This window comes from Oncorhynchus tshawytscha, linkage group LG18, assembly GCF_018296145.1.
Source record: "Oncorhynchus tshawytscha isolate Ot180627B linkage group LG18, Otsh_v2.0, whole genome shotgun sequence".
Classification (NCBI taxonomy): Eukaryota; Metazoa; Chordata; class Actinopteri; order Salmoniformes; family Salmonidae; genus Oncorhynchus; species Oncorhynchus tshawytscha.
Genome location: NC_056446.1, coordinates 2,940,368 through 2,961,152, shown reverse-complemented (window position 1 = coordinate 2,961,152; position 20,785 = coordinate 2,940,368). Strand labels below are relative to the sequence as shown.

The 20,785-nt window shown below is 42.9% G+C and overlaps 2 protein-coding genes across 2 annotated transcripts in view; one reads left to right on the top strand and one right to left on the bottom strand.

Moving 5' to 3' along the window:
• LOC112219756 overlaps nt 1-20,785 on the top strand; it is a 466,516-nt gene that overhangs the window by 260,243 nt on the left and 185,488 nt on the right. The window lies entirely within an intron of this gene.
• The window catches only part of LOC112217395 (rho-associated protein kinase 2), a 51,196-nt gene continuing 45,358 nt past the window's right edge, over nt 14,948-20,785 (bottom strand). Inside the window, exon 25 of the mRNA XM_024377641.2 lies at nt 14,948-15,288. Coding sequence (XP_024233409.1) covers nt 15,276-15,288 — 13 coding nt within the window. The 3' untranslated portion in view covers nt 14,948-15,275. The remainder of the gene's footprint in view (nt 15,289-20,785) is intronic.

Below are 20,785 nucleotides of genomic sequence, written 5' to 3'. Positions count from 1 at the left end.
AACCCCCCCGGGCACATCCGTTCTACCGCGCCATCTTCCGAAAAACTTGACGGAAGACTTTGCATGGTTCAGAACCGCTCCCGACGCTCGGGTGAAATCCCCAAAGATGGCAAGGGACCTTGTCAGGCACGAGTCCTTGCACAGCAGCAAGGAAGTGTCGTCGGCGTACTGCGTCATCTTAACACGCAGCCCACCACTTCCAGGGATCAACAAGCCTTCTACCCCTGTGTCTGCCCTAATGGCAGCCCCCAGAGGCTCCATGTACAGAACGAAGAGGAGAGCCGAGAGTGGGCACCCTGCCTGACCCCAGACGAGAGGTCAAAAACGTCACCCAAATGACTATTTACACTAACTCGGCACCCAGCTCCGACATATAATGTACGAATCCATCCTATGAACTTCTCCCCAAATCCTAATCGACCTAACACTCTGAATAAAAAGGATCTATTCACTCGATCAAAGGCTTTCGCCTGATCTAGCGCTGCTACCATTAAAGGCAGTCCTCTATCTTCAACCCAAGCGATGGAGTCCCTGATTAACTGTAGGTTCCATCTAATAGAGCGGCCCTCTACCCCGCACGTCTGATCCTCATGGACGACGTAGGGAAGGGCTGTGCGCAACCGGTCTGCTAAAACCTTTGCAAGTAGCTTGTAATCTACACACAGCATGGTCAATGGCCGCCAGTTGCCAAGGTCTGTTACTTCCCCCTTCTTATATAAAAGTGACAGCACACCAACAGCCATTGATCCCCGGGACCCCCGTCTCAAGGATGGCCTTCAAGACTTCGAGGACCACTGGTCCAAGTATACCCCAAAACTTGAGATAAAACTCAGCCGGCAGCCCATCCATCCCAGGCACCTTCCCTTTTCCCATCCTCCTAAGAGCGCTCTCAACCTCTTCTAGTGAAATCTGGGCCTCCATCACTTCTCTAATGTCCTCCGGCAACCGCCGGGACAAGTGTTCTAAAACACATTTCCCTGCTCTACATCTATTTCCCTTTCCTTAAATAAACCTTGGAAATGATCAGTTGTCACCCTGACCATATCCTCTGGTTCTCTAACTATACTACCATTTTCTTCCCTAACGCCATGCATTACCTTCCTACTCTGTCTGGCCCTAACCGACTTAAAGAACATAGCGGAACAAGTCTCATTGTGTTCTAGAAAGCCACTATGCGCACGCTCCAGGAAAGCTCGAGCCTTCCGCTCCTGCAACTCCCTGAGCTGCGCCTTTAGGGTAGTGGATCTCTCCCAGTCAAACGACCCGCCGAGGTTGCCTGCCTCGTCCTCGAGTTCAATTAACCTTTGGATACGATCCACCTCCCTCCTCTCCTCCCTTTTTTTCCTCTTGCAATACCCTATTATAAAAGCCCTAATCCTCACCTTAACTAACTCCCACCACTCTAACACCCCTTCGCACATGGACCGGAGGCCTTCAAGCCTCCAAAAGAAACCATAAAACCCGTCAACAAAAGCCTGCTCCTCCAGCACATCCCAATCTAACTTCCAGTACCCCCTACCAAAGAGGCAGACTGGCGACCCCACCTGCAGGAGCACCCCGTCGTGATCCGAAAAGAAAACAGGCAACAGCCGCCCAGACAACTTACCCAAAGACCTGGGTACAAAAATATAGTCGAGCCTCCGCTCAACCCCCCTGGAGTTGCGCCATGTAGGACCGGCCATTTTCGGAGTAGTGTGCAGACCACCATCAACCAGACCATGGCAAGCCATTAGCCTTGTAATGGCGCCTGCACTGCTATCCCCCTATTCTAAATCTGTATTAAAATCCCCCTATCACTAATTTCCTATTTGTGACACACAGGGGCGTCAGACAGTCCACCATCTCCCTCCTGTCTGCCACCACCTGTGGCCCATACACCACCACTAATCTAAATGTACAATCCCTTATTGTGACATCCACCCCTATAACCCTCCCTGCATTACCACAAAAGAATCCTCCACTTTTACCTCCCTGTGCCCACACAAAATCCCTACCCCCGATGAGTGCACCCCCCCAATACCCCAAACCGACTCCCCCTTGTCCCACTCCCTCTTAAACTTACTAACATCCCCTCCATCCCTCAGGTGAACCTCCTGTAAAAAACAAAAATCAAACCCCACACCCTCCAAATAACTAAAAACCGCCCTCCTCTTAACAAAATCCCTTAAACCCCTTACATTTAAACTAACAAAAGTAAAATTAGACCCCATGAAATAATAAAATAAAAACATTTAATACACTCAAATTCTAAACCCAGACAGAAAAAACAAAAACAGGAGACTCACCCGATGCTCCCCTGCTCCATATCTACCGGTGAGAACACCATCTGTACTCCCGACATCCCCCCCTCTTCCTCCATCTCATCAACCCAGGATGCAGGAATAGTGTTTGGCTCCGGTGTGCCCTGCACCCTGGGTCTACCCCCACACTCCTCCCCCTCCCCAGTGCTGCAGCTGGTTTGGAAAAAGATCGGGGAGGCTGAGTCCCCAAACAAAAAACTCCCCACCTCCTCCTGTACCCAGTCTTGAGTCTTGTTAGGTGTGTCCCCACCCAACAGAAGTTGAGGGCCTGGGGAAACCAGCAGCAACCCAGAGGTTTCTCCCACCCCCATCACTCTCTTGGCCATCCCCTCCCTCTCACTGTCGGCCAATCGCACCCTCCTCTTCATTCTCTTCTTTGGTGATGGCGGCAGTGGAGAGATACCACCCCCCCCCGCCAGCTCCTCCACCATACCCCTCACCTCTTCCACCAGGGCACTTTCCCCCCAGTCCACTTGCTCTTCCACCGTCTCCTTCTCCAACACTCCTCCCTCGCTTTCTTCTCTCTCATGCTCCTCCACTTGTTTGCCTTCTTCTGCCGCTTTTCCTGGTTCTCCTACTCCCGTGCCTTCTGTTTCCTTCTCTCTTCCATCCGCCTCTTCTTGCTCCTCCTCCTTCCTTGCGGCCTTCCCCTCTGGACCTGTACTCTGGTCATGAGGCGTGCTTCCTTCACCTCCTCTTCTTCCCCCATCCCCGGCTCCTGCTCCCCCCCCAGCCGCATATGACCTCTGACGAGCCGGGCACCCCCGCCACAGGTGTGCAGACGAGCCACACCCGTGGCATGCCTTAGGCTTGTCACAATCCCTCGCCTCGTGTTCCTCAGATCCACAAAATCTGCATTTTCTTGTGCTGCACGAGGCGAATATGTGGCCGTAGGCCATACAGCGCCTGCAAAATGGGGGCTGACGTGCATAAAACAACGTCCCCCTGTCAGCCCCTAGGGAGAACATAGCAGGAGGATGGAGGTAGCCACCATGTCCCTTTGGGTCCTCCCTGAGGAGGGCTTGGAAGCCTCTCCTCCCATTCCAAAACCCAAGGGAGTCTTTGAGGTGCCTTGCTGAGGAGACGTTATCCATGTATCTCCCCAGAAAGGCCCTCACCTCTTCGTCCTTAACGTATGGGTTGTAAATGTTGACAGTTACAACCCTAAAGTTGTTCTTCGCCAGGCTTGTTATTTCATAGTGGCTCATCGGCCTCTCACCTCCCACTGCTCTTGCCTTTCTCAGGATATCATCGTGTTTCTCCTCTGTATATAGTGCCACGTCGTATGCTCCCTCCAACGAGTTGCCTTGGAAACAAAACACGTCCTTCACCGTCAGCTTTAGAATCCCCATCAATATTATCCTTCCAAAAGTTTCCCGTCCTAAAGGCTCCAACTCCTTTTCCTTCCAAGCAAACCGAATCGTGTTGGCCAGCCCAATCCCAGGGACCGACCGTGTTGATGGATTTAGCACCATCTCCGCAAGGAGAATGGCACTCGTTCTCTTCTCTTCTCTTCCAAAACAATGAAAAAAGAAAAACCAAAGTGACTGAGCCTATCTGTTGCAAACAAACACAGAGACAGGAACAATCACCCACAAAACACTGAAAAATATGGCTGCCTAAATATGGTTCCCAATCAGAGACAACGAGAATCACCTGCCTCTGATTGAGAACCGCCTCAGGCAACCATAGACTTTTCTAGATAACCCCACTATACCACAATCTCAATACCTACAAAAAAACCAAGACTAAACACACCACATAATAAACCCATGTTACACCCTGGCCTGACCAAAATAATAAAGAAAACACAAAATACTAAGACCAGGGCCCACCAGCAGTCCGAATCCGGTGAAATTTGTATCGAAACAAAAACAAAAAATGAAATAAGAAATTCACATATCACACTCCATTTGGAGTAACTGTCATCCCTTATTAACATATATTTGTCCTTCTATATGCAGACTGAACAACATACATTTGTATATTCACCCAATGACAAGGACCCCAGGGAACTGTTAATTTCCCCTTTGAACACATGATTCACACTGTGATTAAAAAATAACATGTTTAATTAAAAATAAACTAATTTGAATAATCAATCAACTTAGAATTACAACTCTAACTCCAAAAGGAAATAACAGTATCTCATAAAGTAATGGTAAAAAAAAGAATAGAAACTGGTGTTTCTCATTCATTTTCAAATTAAATCCCACCTGTTTCGAACATTTCTAGTGAGATTGATCAGGCCTCAAAAGAAAGTCAGGATACATGGCATTCGACACCTTTAAATATTTCTTCCCCCTGTTCTTTAGAAACACATTAGAACATTTCAAACATTTCCATCCTTCTCCATACCCAATTTAAAACAAAATTAAAATGACCCCCCACAAAATAAATCCCATGAACTAAACATTTTTTAAAAGTTAAGTTTAGGTTTGGTAACCCCTATGCTAATCCTCGTGACCCCTCCACCCTTTCATTCATTCTAGAAATCCATTTCAGAATAAGACAAAATAAAATGTAAATCTATTTCATAATAAAATGTCCCATGAGATTTACCCCCCAATACTTTTTCCTGTGTCAAATTTAGCCAATTTCTCATCATTAGGAATCTGCAATATTTGATCACAGGCATCTATTAAAAAGTCTGAACCACTATTGATCGAACGGAGGCCATACACTGTGGTATAAAATGTTCCTGTCCTGCTGTCATGATGTTGCCCTGTTGGTGAGGTTTATGACCCCTATAAATACCTTTCCCCCTTTTCTCTCTCTACTCTACAGATTGGACTCTTAGAAAGCCCTTTGTTAACATAGAGAGAGTCTGGTAACATCAAAAGGTTGGGAAAGGGAACCATATTTCGGTAATCCAACCAGTTGAAAATATCTGTTGGAACTTAAAGAATATGATGTCACGTCAGTTGTCGTCTGAGACATTATTACTGATGATAGGATGACAAACTGTATCTTGGAAAGTCTACACATCCTAGTTATCAGATTCACATGGAATTGTTGTGCAATGTAAATGTTTAAATATGAAACTATAACTAAAGATCCAATGTAATTTTAGCTTCTAAATTAGAGAATTGTATCATAAGTGAACTATGCTCACTCAGTGGCCCCGCCCAAGTGAACAGACATTGGTTGTGAACTATGAAACACGCCCTTCTCTCCACCACTACAAAAGCCCATTGACGAAAGTCAACCCTGTGTTCCCGATGACATGAGGACTGCTGTTCATACGTTTAAAAGGGATAATATCAACTATAGAACTAAGCGTGAGCTCTGGTTGCGAATGGTTAAATGACTACAAACTAACGGAATTAACATTGTGTTCCCGGTGACGTGAGGACTGATGTCCATTCGTTTAGAAGGGCGAATTTCAACATGGAGGTGACGATCGACACACTGGAAGGATTAATTTCGACTATACCAGCCAGAATATAGCATGAGCTTAAAGTATGGCAACTTGGTATGAACTTTGAACTCTTATTCACTAAAGAAGTGATACATCCTAGACGTTGAGTTAGCAGCAGGAGCTGTAAACGTGGGCTAGGAAAGGACGGACAATCTCTTCAGAAAGACAGGGTACTATAACGTATCCGTTCTACCACACGACGACGGTACTACAATGTACCTGTTCTACCACAAGACATATTCTTCTAAGGACAAGGGAGATCTCTGCTGGGCAACCCAGCCTTCCATCTACGACAAATCTATCGAAGTGCAGCTCAGAGTAAATCTTTTTTGCATTTTCCATTTCCAAATGGGTGGTTATTTAGAATGCACAAGATTCTGTATTTACGATAGCATGGCTTCATAAGGTCCGATAGAGACCCAATCCTTTTGTTCCTCAGTCTTCCCGCGCTTTCATTCAAACCCAACCCCCTTTCTTTGTGTAACCAGCCGTCATATTGGTTCTTGTATGACATACTGTAATTAGTAATCAATGTATGATGGCAGGGATATCCTTGTCTCATCGTGCACTAGTGACTCCTGTGGTGGGCTGGGCACAGTGCATGCTGACCAGGTCGCCAGGTGTACAGTGTTTCCTCCGACACATTGGTGCGGCTGGCTTCCGGGCTGGATGTGCAGTGCGGCTTGGTTGGGTTGTGTTTCGGAGGACGCATGGCTCTTGACCTTTGCCTCTCCTGAGTCCGTGTGGGAGTTGCAGCGATGAGACAAGACTGTAACTACTACCAATTGGATACCATGAAATTGGGGAGAAAAAAGGGGTAAAAAAAACCAAAGTAATAAAAAAAGTAAAACATTTGCCACCATCCTTTTCCTTATGTCTGAAACACAGGCTTCACCATGTTTTATCGAAATGTACAGCAGTGTGTTGTCCGCATAGCAGTGAAAGTTGACATTATGTTTCCGAAAGACATCACCAAGAGGTAGAATATATAGTGAAAACAATAGTGGTTCTAAAACAGAACCTTGAGGAACACCGGAACATACAATTGATTTGTCAGTGGACAAACCATCCACAGAGACAAACTGTTATCTTTCAGACAGATCAAATCTAAACCAAGCAAGAACTTGTACGTGTAGACCAATTTGAGTTTCGAATCTCTCCAAAAGAATATGGGGATTGATGGTGTCAAAAGCAGTGCTAAGGTCTATGAGCAGGAGGACAGATGCAGAGCCTTGGTCTGACGCTATTCAAATGTAATTTACCACCTTCACGAGTGCAGTCTCAGTGCTATGATGTGCTATAGTATTTTGAATACATTATTTGTCTTCAGGAAGGTAGTGAGTTGCTGTGCAGCAGATTTTTCAAAAATGTTTGAGAGGAATGGGAGATGCGATATAGGCAAATATTATTATTTTATTTTTCCCGGGTCAAGGTTTGACCTTTTTCAAGAGAGGCTTTTAGTGAGTTTGGTACACATCCTGAGGATAGGGAGATATTTAATATGTAGGAGGGCCAAGCACAGGAATGGGCTATTTCAGTAGTTTAGTTGGACTAGGGTCCAGTATGCAGCTTGAAGTTTTAGAGACCATGACTATTTTCATGAATGTGTCGAGAGACACGGTTAAAAAACTTGAGTGTCTCCATTGATCCTAGGTCCTGGCAGTTCTGTGCAGACTCAGGACAACTGAGCTTTGGAGAAATAAGCAGATACAAAGAGGAGTCCGTAATTTGCTTTCTAATGATCAATCTTGGCATTTTGCTAGATTAAGTCAATTTATTCAATTTATTAAGTCAATTTATTGTGCGTGCGCACACAAACACACACAAGAACAGCCCGGATGTGGGATGAAATGATTAAGTTTGTGCTTTTCTAATAACCAATTTGTGTTCATGCAAGTGACTGATTGAACGAATCCTCACAATCAGTATCTGCAATTTAGCAGTATGCCCAGAACCTTGTTTTGAGAAAGATATCTCAGTTTTAAGGTCTCAGCTTAGAGAGAAGAAGCCTCGTGAGGTATTGGTCTGTCACATGCATGACCCAGTATTGGTCGGTCACATGAATGAAGCAAAACATCAATGATCAATAAGCTAAATCATGCAATGTATATAAGAGAACTAACGGGACTGCCCTGGGTGGAGCTCCTGATCGACAAGTGTACTTGGTGCATTGAGTTGGTTGGAACCTCTCCAGCGTGCTGATAATAAACAATTATTTATTTAAGATTGACTTTGAGTGTAGAATTTCCACGACAAGGGACTGCCATCAGAAAGGTCAAAGCTCTAAACAACAAAACCACTAATGGCAATCAATTATGTACGCCCCTATTGAAATCACACAAAACATGCATAATATTATGAGTAGACACTTTTTTCTCCAAAGTGTCTTACAGTACAGTGAATGCATACACCCCCTCCATGTTGACTCCAATGCTTCCCACAGTTGTGTCAAGTTGGCTGGTAGTGGATCTCTACTCTGAATAGCTTGTTTCATCTCATTCCACAGATGCTCAGTTGGATTGAGCAGCGCCTCTTCAACCTCAGGAGGCTGAAGAAATTCGGCTTGTCACCAAAAGCACTCACAAACTTCTACAGATGCACAATCGAGAGCATCCTGTCGGGCTGTATCACCGCCTGGTACGGCAACTGCTCCGCCCACAACCGTAAGGCTCTCCAGAGGGTAGTGAGGTCTGCACAACGCATCACCGGGGGCAAACTACCTGCCCTCCAGGACACCTACACCACCCGATGTCACAGGAAGGCCATAAAGATCATCAAGGACAACAACCACCCGAGCCACTGCCTGTTCACCCCGCTATCATCCAGAAGGCGAGGTCAGTACAGGTGCATCAAAGCTGGGACCGAGAGACTGAAAACAGCTTCTATCTCAAGGCCATCAGACTGTTAAACAGCCACCACTAACATTGAGTGGCTGCTGCCAACACACTGACTCAACTCCAGCCACTTTAATAATGGGAATTGATGGGAATTGATGTAAAATATATCACTAGCCACTTTAAACAATGCTACCTAATATAATGTTTACATACCCTACATTATTCATCTCATATGTATACGTATATACTGTACTCTATATCATCTACTGCATCCTTATGTAATACATGTATCACTAGCCACTTTAACTATGCCACTTTGTTTACATACTCATCTCATATGTATATACTGCACTCAATACCATCTACTGTATCTTGCCTATGCCGCTCTGTACCATCACTCATTCATATATCTTTATGTACATATTCTTTATCCCCTTACACTTGTGTCTATAAGGTAGTAGTTTTGGAATTGTTAGCTAGATTACTTGTTGGTTATTACTGCATTGTCGGAACTAGAAGCACAAGCATTTCGCTACACTCGCATTAACATCTGCTAACCATGTGTATGTGACAAATAAAATGTGATTTGATTTGATACAGCCATGTACACTTTGTTGAGCTTATAATATAAATAAAACTTCATCAACAATTTATGCCAATCGGTCGAATTTGTTCCATTGAAAAAAAATTATAATGATTTTTGTATGTGCAGTGATTGTACGAATTGTGGATATGTCAACCCAGAACTGTCCCAGAGTCTGTTTTGAACAGTATACCTATTTTTCTATCATCCCTTTGGATGACGGGATGCCCTTTATGTCAAGCCCTGGAGGGAATTATTTTATTAAAGACATGGAAAGTATTTTGTTGTAATTCTAATAATGTTTTACAGGCTACTAAGAGTGGCCAACCTTCCTCCAGGAGAGCCTTAAAGGGGCAGTGGCGATGAGCTATTTCAGTAGTTTAGTTGAACTAGGGTCCAGTATGCAGCTTGAAGTTTTAGAGACCATGACTATTTGCATGAATGTGTCGAGAGACACGGTTAAAAAACTTGAGTGTCTCCATTGATCCTAGGTCCTGGCAGTTCTGTGCAGACTCAGGACAACTGAGCTTTGGAGAAATAAGCAGATACAAAGAGGAGTCCGTAATTTGCTTTCTAATGATCAATCTTTTCGTCAAAGAAGAAGTTCATGAATTCTTCACTGCTGAAGTGAAAGCCATCCTCTCTTGGGGAATGCTGCTTTTTAATTAGCTTTGTGACAGTAGAATTTTTTTGGGGGGGATTGTTCTTATTCTCCTCAATTGGGTTGAAAAATAGGATGATTGAGCAGCAATGTGGGCTCTTCAATACTCCACGGTACTACCTTTCCACTGCTTTTAAATCCATAGGGGGGAGTGAACAGGTGTAAACTTCAGAATTAAGGGTAGGGAATCTGACCACATGTCTGGCACTAGAACAGTGTGCCTCTTCCATTGGTTCTTCGGTATTGTGGGGTCTGAATACTTAAAGCGGAGATTCGCAAAAGGTGAAACAGCGACACTGGTCGCCCCAGGTACATTTGTTATTGTTTTTGAAACGGGGCAGAGGAGCATCCTGTATTGTGGTATTTTTTTATTGTCATAGAACAGCATAGTATGTACCATCGCGCATGCAATGATGTCAGAGGGAAAAAAAATGTGTTTGCTGTTTTAAGTTATGCTTTGTAATATATCGCAAACAGAAGTGGGAGTTTCACTGCTACGGATTTCAGCTTTAAAGGGATAGTTCACCCTTTCGTAATTTATTACAGTAATGGAGGTATGACTAGCTGTCACGTTCTGACCCTAGTATTTGTGTTATTTGTTTGTTTGTATTGGTCAGGATGTGAGTTGGGTGGGCATTCTATGTTTTGTGTTTCTAGGTTGGTTTTCTGTGTTCGGCCTAGTATGGTTCTCAATCAGAGGCAGGTGTCGTTAGTTGTCTCTGATTGAGAATCATACTTAGGTAGCCTGGGTTTCACTGTTTGTTTGTGGGTGTTTGTTTCCGTGTCTGTGTTTTACACCACACGGTACTGTTTTTGGTTTCGGTTATTCACGTTACGTTTATTGTTTTTGTATGGAGTGTTCAATTTATGTGTTTAAATAAACAACCATGGACACTTACCACGCCGCATATTGGTCCTCCGATCCTTATCGCCTCTCCTCTTCAGACGAAGAGGAGGAAAACCATTACACTAGCTAGGTTTCCATCCAATTGGTGACAGATTTTCATGCAAATATTCTACAATCTGCATAAAGAAAATATGCACATTTCCCCACCAACAAATTGCAGATGCAAATCAGTGCATGATGACATAGTGCACAAAAAATGGACTTTTTTGTTTACATGGACCGAATGTAAATCTAAAGTTCAATGTGTTTCCATCGCATTTTCAACTCTACTGATCATTTTGTCACAAAGACTGCCTACTCTGGTCTTGGTACGTGCTCTCTAGCCAACAGCTGGCAGATACAGTGGGGTTAGGCTAGTCTACATAAGGAGATTGGCAGTTATGGAAACGTGATGACTGACTGTTTGGAAGGTTCGTTTTCACACTCAAATCATGTTTCAGAGAAGATGTTCAATACAATCATGGTGACAGACATAAGGTCAGTATCTACTGCCTGCTTTGTAGAAACGTGATCTTAGTTCATAAAGATGTGCTAGACTATTAATTAGAGAGCTCATCTCATACCTTTGTTCAAGCATGCTTTGGACCAAGTGCATCCTCTAACCAACAATGTCTTTTTCTGATCTATGCAATAGACATAGAAGATAAGTTTCAGCGGTTATAAACATTAGGAAATGAGCTCATACTGTGATCAGTTAGTAACGCTTGGTTCTTTAATTCGTTCAGTTCTTACCCGGTTTGCGGTCTTGTCATCGCTCAATGGATTTGTGCTGGCCATGATATTCCACTACAGAAGAGGTGTCAAAAAGGTGGAATGAACTTTGGAGAGGAGAGTCAGTCACCTGGGTCATGTTCTTTAGACACCACATAACCGAGAACGGAATGAAACATGGAGGGACTAACTGTACTTGTCCAATAAGAAACGCTCATCTTAATTTGGAAAATGTTTAAAAAAATGTTTTTTTGTTGCCTGCCCTGATGAGTATGTCACTGACTTGTGAAACCACTAACAGAGTCTTATCCACTGGTATTTTGTCTTAATAACACATTTTGGTCCCAGAACATAGTGTTTGGAAAACAGATAGAGTGTTTTAACGGAAAAGTGTCATAACTTTTCCAAAGCAAAATGATAAGCAATACAAGTAAATGCACAATAAATAAATATTCTCTGTTGATGTCTTATAGAGTACAGTATAATTTTTTTAAAGCTATGTAGTGGACAGGCAGTCATATGGTACAATACAAAATTATATTGATACAGTTCTCTCTGAGGGTCACCATAGTTTACAGAAGCCTGTGAACTGAGGAGCGAGAAGCTCCGGGGTGAAGTTTCTGCTAGTGACAGATCTACGATCAGCTTTCCCTCCCTCCCATAATCCTTTATTGAGGGAAATGCATCTATTGTCATTGAAACAGAAAGCCCATAAGGTTACCTTTCAGAATAGCTAAAAAGCTAATGAGCATGGACAACTTTACTCTACATCATGGTTTACCTTATTTTGTCATAAAGACAAACACTTTAGCCTGGACCCAGATGTTTGTGCGGTCTTGCTCCTATTGTCGTTGTTGTTGGCAAGACAGCACAATCAGACCTGGGATCAGGCTACAACACACTTACTGATTTGAATGAAGCAATGCATCCATCTGAATATCAATTGTGGACTGACCCCAGATTTCAATCTCGCCCATTTTTTTCTTCATACATAGCCCATCTTGTAACATTACAGGGAAATACAATTGTCACATATCTTTGTGGCAATACACTCTCACAAACATACTTAATACAACACCATCTACAATAATATAGTTTCTGAGGATCACCCAGGCATGTAAAGACCATAGAATTAGAATGAATAGAACGGATTCCCCCATTCAGGTCTATGAAGCAATAATGTTTGGCGGCCATTCATTCCATTTCTATGTTAAAGACGGGTAGATATACACTGAATGTACAAAACATAAGGACCACCTCTTTCTATGACATAGACTGACCAGGTGAAATCTATGATCCCTTATTGATTGTCACCTGTTAAATCCACTTCAATCAGTGTAGATGAAAGGGAAGAGACAGGTTAACGAAGGATTTCTGAGCATTGAGACAATTGAGATGTGTACTATTCAGAAGGTGAATGAGAAAGACAAAAGATTTCAGTGCCTTTGGACAGGGTATGGTAGTAGGTGCTAGGTGCACCGGTTTGAGTGTGTCAAGAACTGAAAGAGGACAAAATAGGCATACACGAATTCAGCTTACTGCAGTGGCCTTCCCAGTCACCAGATCTCAATCCAACTGAGCATCTGTGGAATGAGATGAAACAAGCTATTCAGAGTAGAGATCCACTACCAGCCAACTTGACACAACTGTGGGAAGCATTGGAGTCAACATGGACAGCACCCCTGTGGAACGCTTGACACTTTGTAGAGAGCATGCCTCATCGAATTGAAGCTGTTCTGATGGCAAAAGGGGGCGCAACTCAATATTAGGAAGGTGTCCTTAATGTTTTGTACACTCAGTGTATGTCATTTATAAAAATAAGGCAGTTCTAGAGCGACCTGCAAAGTATTTGATTCCATGAAGTCATGAAATAGACATTTGCTATGACATGAATACTGTATAAAGCCTGGTCACAGATCTGTTTGTGCCACTGTTTGTGCCATTGTAACAATGACACAGCAATGGACAGCACAAAGAGATCTGGGGCCAGGACACTGTATAAGGCAAAATGTGAAACCATTTATTTTACTGAGACTGATGTGAGTCAGACTGCAGTGCTTACATACAGTGCTCTCAGAAAGTATTCAGACCCCTTGACTTTTCCACATTTTGTTACATTACAGCCTTATTCTAAAATGGATTAAATTGTTTTTTCCCATCATTCTACACACAATACCCCATAATGACAAAGCAAAAACAGGTATAGAAATGTTTGCTAATTTGTAAAAAATAAATCACATTTACATAAGAATTCAGACCCTTTAGTCAGTACTTTGTTGAAGCCCCTTTGGCAGGGATTACAGCATCGAGTCATCTTGTGTATGACGCTACAAGCTTGGCACACCTGTATTTGGGGAGTTTCTCCCATTCTTCTCTGCAGATCCTCTCAAACTCTGTCAGGTATTTTCAAGTCTCTCCAGAGATGTTCTATCGTGTTCAAGTCCAGGCTCTGGCTGGGCCACTCAACGATATTCATAAACTTGCCTCGAAACCACTCCTGCGTTGTCTTGGCTGTGTGCTTAGGGTCATTGTCCTGTTGGAAGGTGAATCTTCGCCCCAGTCTGAGGTCCTAAGCAATCTGGAACAGGTTTTCATCAAGGATCTCTGTACTTTGATCTGTTAATCTTTTCCACGATCCCGACTAGTCTCTAATTGCCTGTCGCTGAAAAACATCCCCACAGCATGATGCTGCCACCACCATGCTTCACCGTAGGGATGGTGCCAGGTTTCCTCCAGACATGACGCTTGGCATTCAGGCCAAAAAGTTCAATCTTGGTTTCGTCAGACAAGAAAATCTTGTTTCTCATGGTCTAAGAGTTCTTTATGTGCTTTTTGGCAATCTCCTAGCAGGCTATCATGAGCTTTTTACTGAGGAGTGGCTTCCATCTGGCCACTCTAACATGAAGGACTAATTGGTGGAGGGCTGCAGAGATGGTTGTCCTTCTGGAAATTTCTCCCATCTCCACAGAGGAACTCTGGAGCTCTGTTAGAGTGACCATCGGTTTCTTGGTCACCTACCTGACCAAGGCCCTTCTCCCCCGATTGTTCAGTTTGGCTGGGCTGCTAGGTCTAGGAAGAGTCTTGCTGGTTTCAAACTTCTTCCATTTAAGAAGGGAGGCCACTGTGTTCTTGGGGACCTTCAATGCTGCAGAAATGTTTTCGTACCCTTCCCCAGATCTATGCCTCGACTCAATCCTGTCTCAGAGATCTACAGACAATTCCTTCGACCTCACGGCTTGAATTTTACTCGGACATGCACTGTCAACTGTGGGACCTTATATAGACAGGTGTGTGCCTTACCAAATCATGTCCAATCAATTGAATTTACCACAGGTGGATTCCAATCAAGTTGTAGAAACATCAAGGATGATTAATGGAAACAGGATGCACCTGAGCTCAATTTCAAATCTCATTGCAAAGGGTCTAAATATTTATGTAATTAAGGTTTTTGTTTTTTATCTTTAATACATTTTCAAAAATGTATAAAAACCTGTTTTTGCTTCATCATTCTGGGGTATTGTGTGTAAATTGATGAGGTTTTTTATTTATTTAATCCATTTTAGAATAAGGCTGTAACGTAAATGTGGAAAAAGTCAAGGGTCTGAGTACTTTCCGAAGGCACTGTAAATGCAACATTAACCTTTACCCTCTTCCCAAAAAAGATTTGTAAATGCTTGGCGTTTTGCAGTCTTTGGGTGTGTCTCAAATGGCACCCTATTCCCTATAGAGTGTACTACTTTTGACCAGAGCCATAGGGTGCCATTTGTGAACAAGGCAAGTAGATGTGTGTTCCATTGTGTGTCCAGGCTCCAGTCAAAGTCCACATGATGTGAGAGGATACACCAAACCATTGTATTATAGAGGTAAGCTGTGAAGAGAGAGGAGAAAAATAAGTACAAATGAATAATGGCATTTTGCTAGATTAAGTCAATTTATTAAATTTATTAAGTCAATTTATTGTGCGGGCGCACACAAACACACACAAGAACAGCCCGGATGTGGGATGAAATGATTAAGTTTGTGCTTTTCTAATAACCAATTTGTGTTCATGCAAGTGACTGATTGAACGAATCCTCACAATCAGTATCTGCAATTTAGCAGTATGCCCAGAACCTTGTTTTGAGAAAGATATCTCAGTTTTAAGGTCTCAGCTTAGAGAGAAGAAGCCTCGTGAGGTATTGGTCTGTCACATGCATGACCCAGTATTGGTCGGTCACATGAATGAAGCAAAACATCAATGATCAATAAGCTAAATCATGCAATGTATATAAGAGAACTAACGGGACTGCCCTGGGTGGAGCTCCTGATCGACATGTGTACTTGGTGCATTGAGTTGGTTGGAACCTCTCCAGCGTGCTGATAATAAACAATTATTTATTTAAGATTGACTTTGAGTGTAGAATTTCCACGACAAGGGACTGCCATCAGAAAGGTCAAAGCTCTAAACAACAAAACCACTGATGGCAATCAATTATGTACGCCCCTATTGAAATCACACAAAACATGCATAATATTATGAGTAGACACTTTTTTCTCCAAAGTGTCTTACAGTACAGTGAATGCATACACCCCCCTCCATGTTGACTCCAATGCTTCCCACAGTTGTGTCAAGTTGGCTGGTAGTGGATCTCTACTCTGAATAGCTTGTTTCACTCATTCCACAGATGCTCAGTTGGATTGAGCAGCGCCTCTTCAACCTCAGGAGGCTGAAGAAATTCGGCTTGTCACCAAAAGCACTCACAAACTTCTACAGATGCACAATCGAGAGCATCCTGTCGGGCTGTATCACCGCCTGGTACGGCAACTGCTCCGCCCACAACCGTAAGGCTCTCCAGAGGGTAGTGAGGTCTGCACAACGCATCACCGGGGGCAAACTACCTGCCCTCCAGGACACCTATACCATCCGATGTCACAGGAAGGCCATAAAGATCATCAAGGACAACAACCACCCGAGCCACTGCCTGTTCACCCCGCTATCATCCAGAAGGCGAGGTCAGTACAGGTGCATCAAAGCTGGGACCGAGAGACTGAAAACAGCTTCTATCTCAAGGCCATCAGACTGTTAAACAGCCACCACTAACATTGAGTGGCTGCTGCCAACACACTGACTCAACTCCAGCCACTTTAATAATGGGAATTGATGGGAATTGATGTAAAATATATCACTAGCCACTTTAAACAATGCTACCTAATATAATGTTTACATACCCTACATTATTCATCTCATATGTATACGTTTTTACTGTACTCTATATCATCTACTGCATCCTTATGTAATACATGTATCACTAGACACTTTAACTATGCCACTTTGGTAACATACTCATCTCATATGTATATACTGCACTCAATACCATCTACTGTATCTTGCCTATGCCGCTCTGTACCATCACTCATTCATATATCTTTATGTACATATTCTTTATCCCCTTACACTTGTGTCTATAAGGTAGTAATTTTGGAATTGTTAGCTAGATTACTTGTTGGTTATTACTGCATTGTCGGAACTAGAAGCACAAGCATTTCGCTACACTCGCATTAACATCTGCTAACCATGTGTATGTGACAAATAAAATGTGATTTGATTTGATACAGCCATGTACACTTTGTTGAGCTTATAATATAAACAAAACTTCATCAACAATTTATGCCAATCGGTCTAATTTGTTCCATTGAAAAAAAATTCTAATGATTTTTGTATGTGCAGTGATTGTACGAATTGTGGATATGTCAACCCAGAACTGTTCCAGAGTCTGTTTTGAACAGTATACCTATTTTTCTATCATCCCTTTGGATGACGGGATGCCCTTTATGTCAAGCCCTGGAGGGAATTATTTTATTCAAGACATGAAAAGTATAAGAGTGGCCAACCTTCCTCCGGGAGAGCCTTAAAGGGGCAGTGGCTAAAAAAGTTAATGTCAAGCCCTGAATAGTGTTGAGCTGAAAGCAGAACTGAGAAAACATCTGACAACTAAGTAAACTCAATGGAGAATCTCCAATGAAAGTGGGTTTAAATCCAGGACTAGGCTTAACCTGTTTCCGGGAAACCACCCCATAGGGTTATGTGACCTAGTTTGGGATAAGTATTGTCCATATTAAACTTAAGTAGCACCAAGAACATTATGCCAAGATTGTAGATTAGTTCCTAAAATAAGTTAGCTAAGTTACTTATTGACTCATGAACTGATATGGAGCTGAGCGAGATAGCTCTGGTCTGAAAGAAAAGTATAATCATCATGTGATTACTATGGAGAGTTCCCAGCATGAATATGCTGACAAGTGCACTCCTACACTACACTACACACAAATAAACAAGATAAAGATGAGATAGATGAACAATGAACATGGTTGAGATTAGGGATGGATACCAAAACTCGATATTAAACGGTTCTGCTTTTGGTACTGGAGAAATTAAGAAAATACATTTCCTATTTATTATTGCTACATAAACGTTATCTTGCACATTTGATCTCACCAACCGTTTCCAATTTGCAATAAAATGAAGACATTTGTCTATGATGCATTTAGGCTATTCCCAATCCAGAAGAGATGTCTCTGGCGCTACAGCACACACAGCACCCTGCTCTTAATTAGTGACCATGGCTGAGAGAACTAAACGTTCAAAAGTGTGGTTACACTTCACCAGAGTCGATGCTGACAGTGCTCGTTGAAACAAATGCAACAAGACTTTTGCTTGTAAGGGCGGAAACACGAGCAATCTGTCCAAACATCTGTCGAAAGTGTGGTTACACTTCACCAGAGTCGATGCTGACAGTGCTCGTTGAAACAAATGCAACAAGACTTTTGCTTGTAAGGGCGGAAACACGAGCAATCTGTCCAAACATCTGTCGAAAGTGTGGTTACACTTCACCAGAGTCGATGCTGACAGTGCTCGTTGAAACAAATGCAACAAGACTTTTGCTTGTAAGGGCGGAAACACGAGCAATCTGTCCAAACATCTGTCGAAAGTGCATCATGTACAGGCAGAGAAAGGCAGTTTTCGACTGCCTAGTTAATCTCTCGTTGTCCGATCTACGTTAGGTATGTATGCTAGCAGCCTGGAGCCCACACACGGAATTAACTAAATTATGCGAACATGGGTTCATGATCATTAGCCAGCTGATTGTTCATAAATTCAATAACCCATTTAAATGAACCAACCCACTCCTCCCTCTAATACCGCTGGTCCAAGGCAAAGACAAGCCCAAAGCCCCTTCACGCTGGCAGCTAGTGGGAGGATGACTGAGGAGAGGGTGAATGAGTGCCACCTAGCCTTAACCAAGTTCATAGTGAAAGGCCTACACCCCTTTGCAACAGTGGAGTCCAAGGGCTTTAGGGAACAGTCTGTCAGTCTATATTGAGTTGTATTAATTTTTAGTATATAGTAGTATAAAAGGGTTGTACGTTAGTCCCATCACTCCACAACACAATATTTCTATAATGATAATTCAACACATGAAAACTCTCTTTTTTTTTTTACTGTAGGGAGATGAGCAAGGCACTCAACCCCAAATATACCCCTCCCTCCAGGAGATACCTCAGTGAAACATTAATTCCGACCTGGTATGGTGTAGAAAAGGCCAATGTGATCACTGAGCAGAAGGACGTGCGAAAGCTGGCCATCACATCAGACGGCTAGACCAGCCTCTGTCAGGACAACTATCTCTCTGTCACTGTGCACTACACAAGGGTAGTGTAAAACAGGTGGTCCTCCACACCAGGGCAGTGTACAACAGAAGGTCCTCCACACCAGGGCAGTGTACAACAGAAGGTCCTCCACACCAGGGCAGTGTAAAACAGAAGGTCCTCCACACCAGGGCAGTGTAAAACAGAAGGTCCTCCACACCAGGGCAGTGTAAAACAGAAGGTCTTCCACACCAGGACAGTGTAAAACAGAAGGTCCTCCACACCAGGGCAGTGTAAAACAGAAGGTCCTCCACACCAGGGCAGTGTAAAACAGAAGGACCTCCACACCAGGGCAGTGTAAAACAGAAGGTCCTCCACACCAGGGCAGTGTGAAACAGAAGGTCCTCCATACCAGGGCAGTGTTAAACAGAAGGTCCTCCACACCAGGGCAGTGTTAAACAGAAGGTCCTCCACACCAGGGCAGTGTAAAACAGAAGGTCCTCCACACCAGGGCAGTGTAAAACAGAAGGTCCTCCACACCAGGGCAGTGTTAAACAGAAGGACCTCCACACCAGGGCAGTGTAAAACAGAAGGTCCTCCACACCAGGGCAGTGTAAAACAGAAGGTCCTCCACACCAGGGCAGTGTAAAACAGAAGGTCCTCCACACCAGGGCAGTGTAAAACAGAAGGTCCTCCATACCAGGGCAGTGTACAACAGAAGAACTGCTAAGAACTGTAAGTCCTTTTGCAGCCTACCTGCATGCCCCATCCGTGTTGTTCTATACCACTGTATTATCTTTTGCAGGAAAATATTGTTTATTTAATTTGTTTTACATTTCCATCATCACAACATTAGTCTTTAATAGTGATTTGTTCAAAACAATGCTGTTTATTTTGCTGTAAATAATTGTTTATTTTACATTTCAGAAAATAAAGCAATGTTAATTCAGTTCTTAATTTGGTTAGTTTTTTTTTCGTAAAAAATTACAAAAAGAACCGATAAGAATACCGTTAAAGTACCAGATCGATAAGCAGTATCGATAAGAGTAGTAATACCGTTAAAGTACCAGATCGATAAGCAGTATCGATAAGAGTAGCAATACCGTTAAAGTACCAGATCGATAAGCAGTATCGATAAGAGTAGTAATACCGTTAAAGTACCAGATCGATAAGCAGTATCGATAAGAGTAGTAATACCGTTAAAGTACCAGATCGATAAGCAGTATCGATAAGAGTAGTAATACCGTTAAAGTACCAGATCGATAAGCAGTATCGATAAGAGTAGTAATACCGTTAAAGTACCAGATCGATAAGCAGTATCGATAAGAGTAGTAATACCGTTAAAGTACCAGATCGATAAGCAGTATCGATAAGAGTAGTAATACCGTTAAAGTACCAGATTGATAAGCAGTATCGATAAGAGTAGCAATACCGTTAAAGTACCAGATCGATAAGCAGTATCGATAAGAGTAGCAATACCGTTAAAGTACCAGATCGATAAGCAGTATCGATAAGAGTAGTAATACCGTTAAAGTACCAGATTGATAAGCAGTATCGATAAGAGTAGTAATACCGTTAAAGTACCAGATCGATAAGCAGTATCGATAAGAGTAGCAATACCGTTAAAGTACCAGATCGATAAGCAGTATCGATAAGAGTAGTAATACCGTTAAAGTACCAGATTGATAAGCAGTATCGATAAGAGTAGCAATACCGTTAAAGTACCAGATCGATAAGCA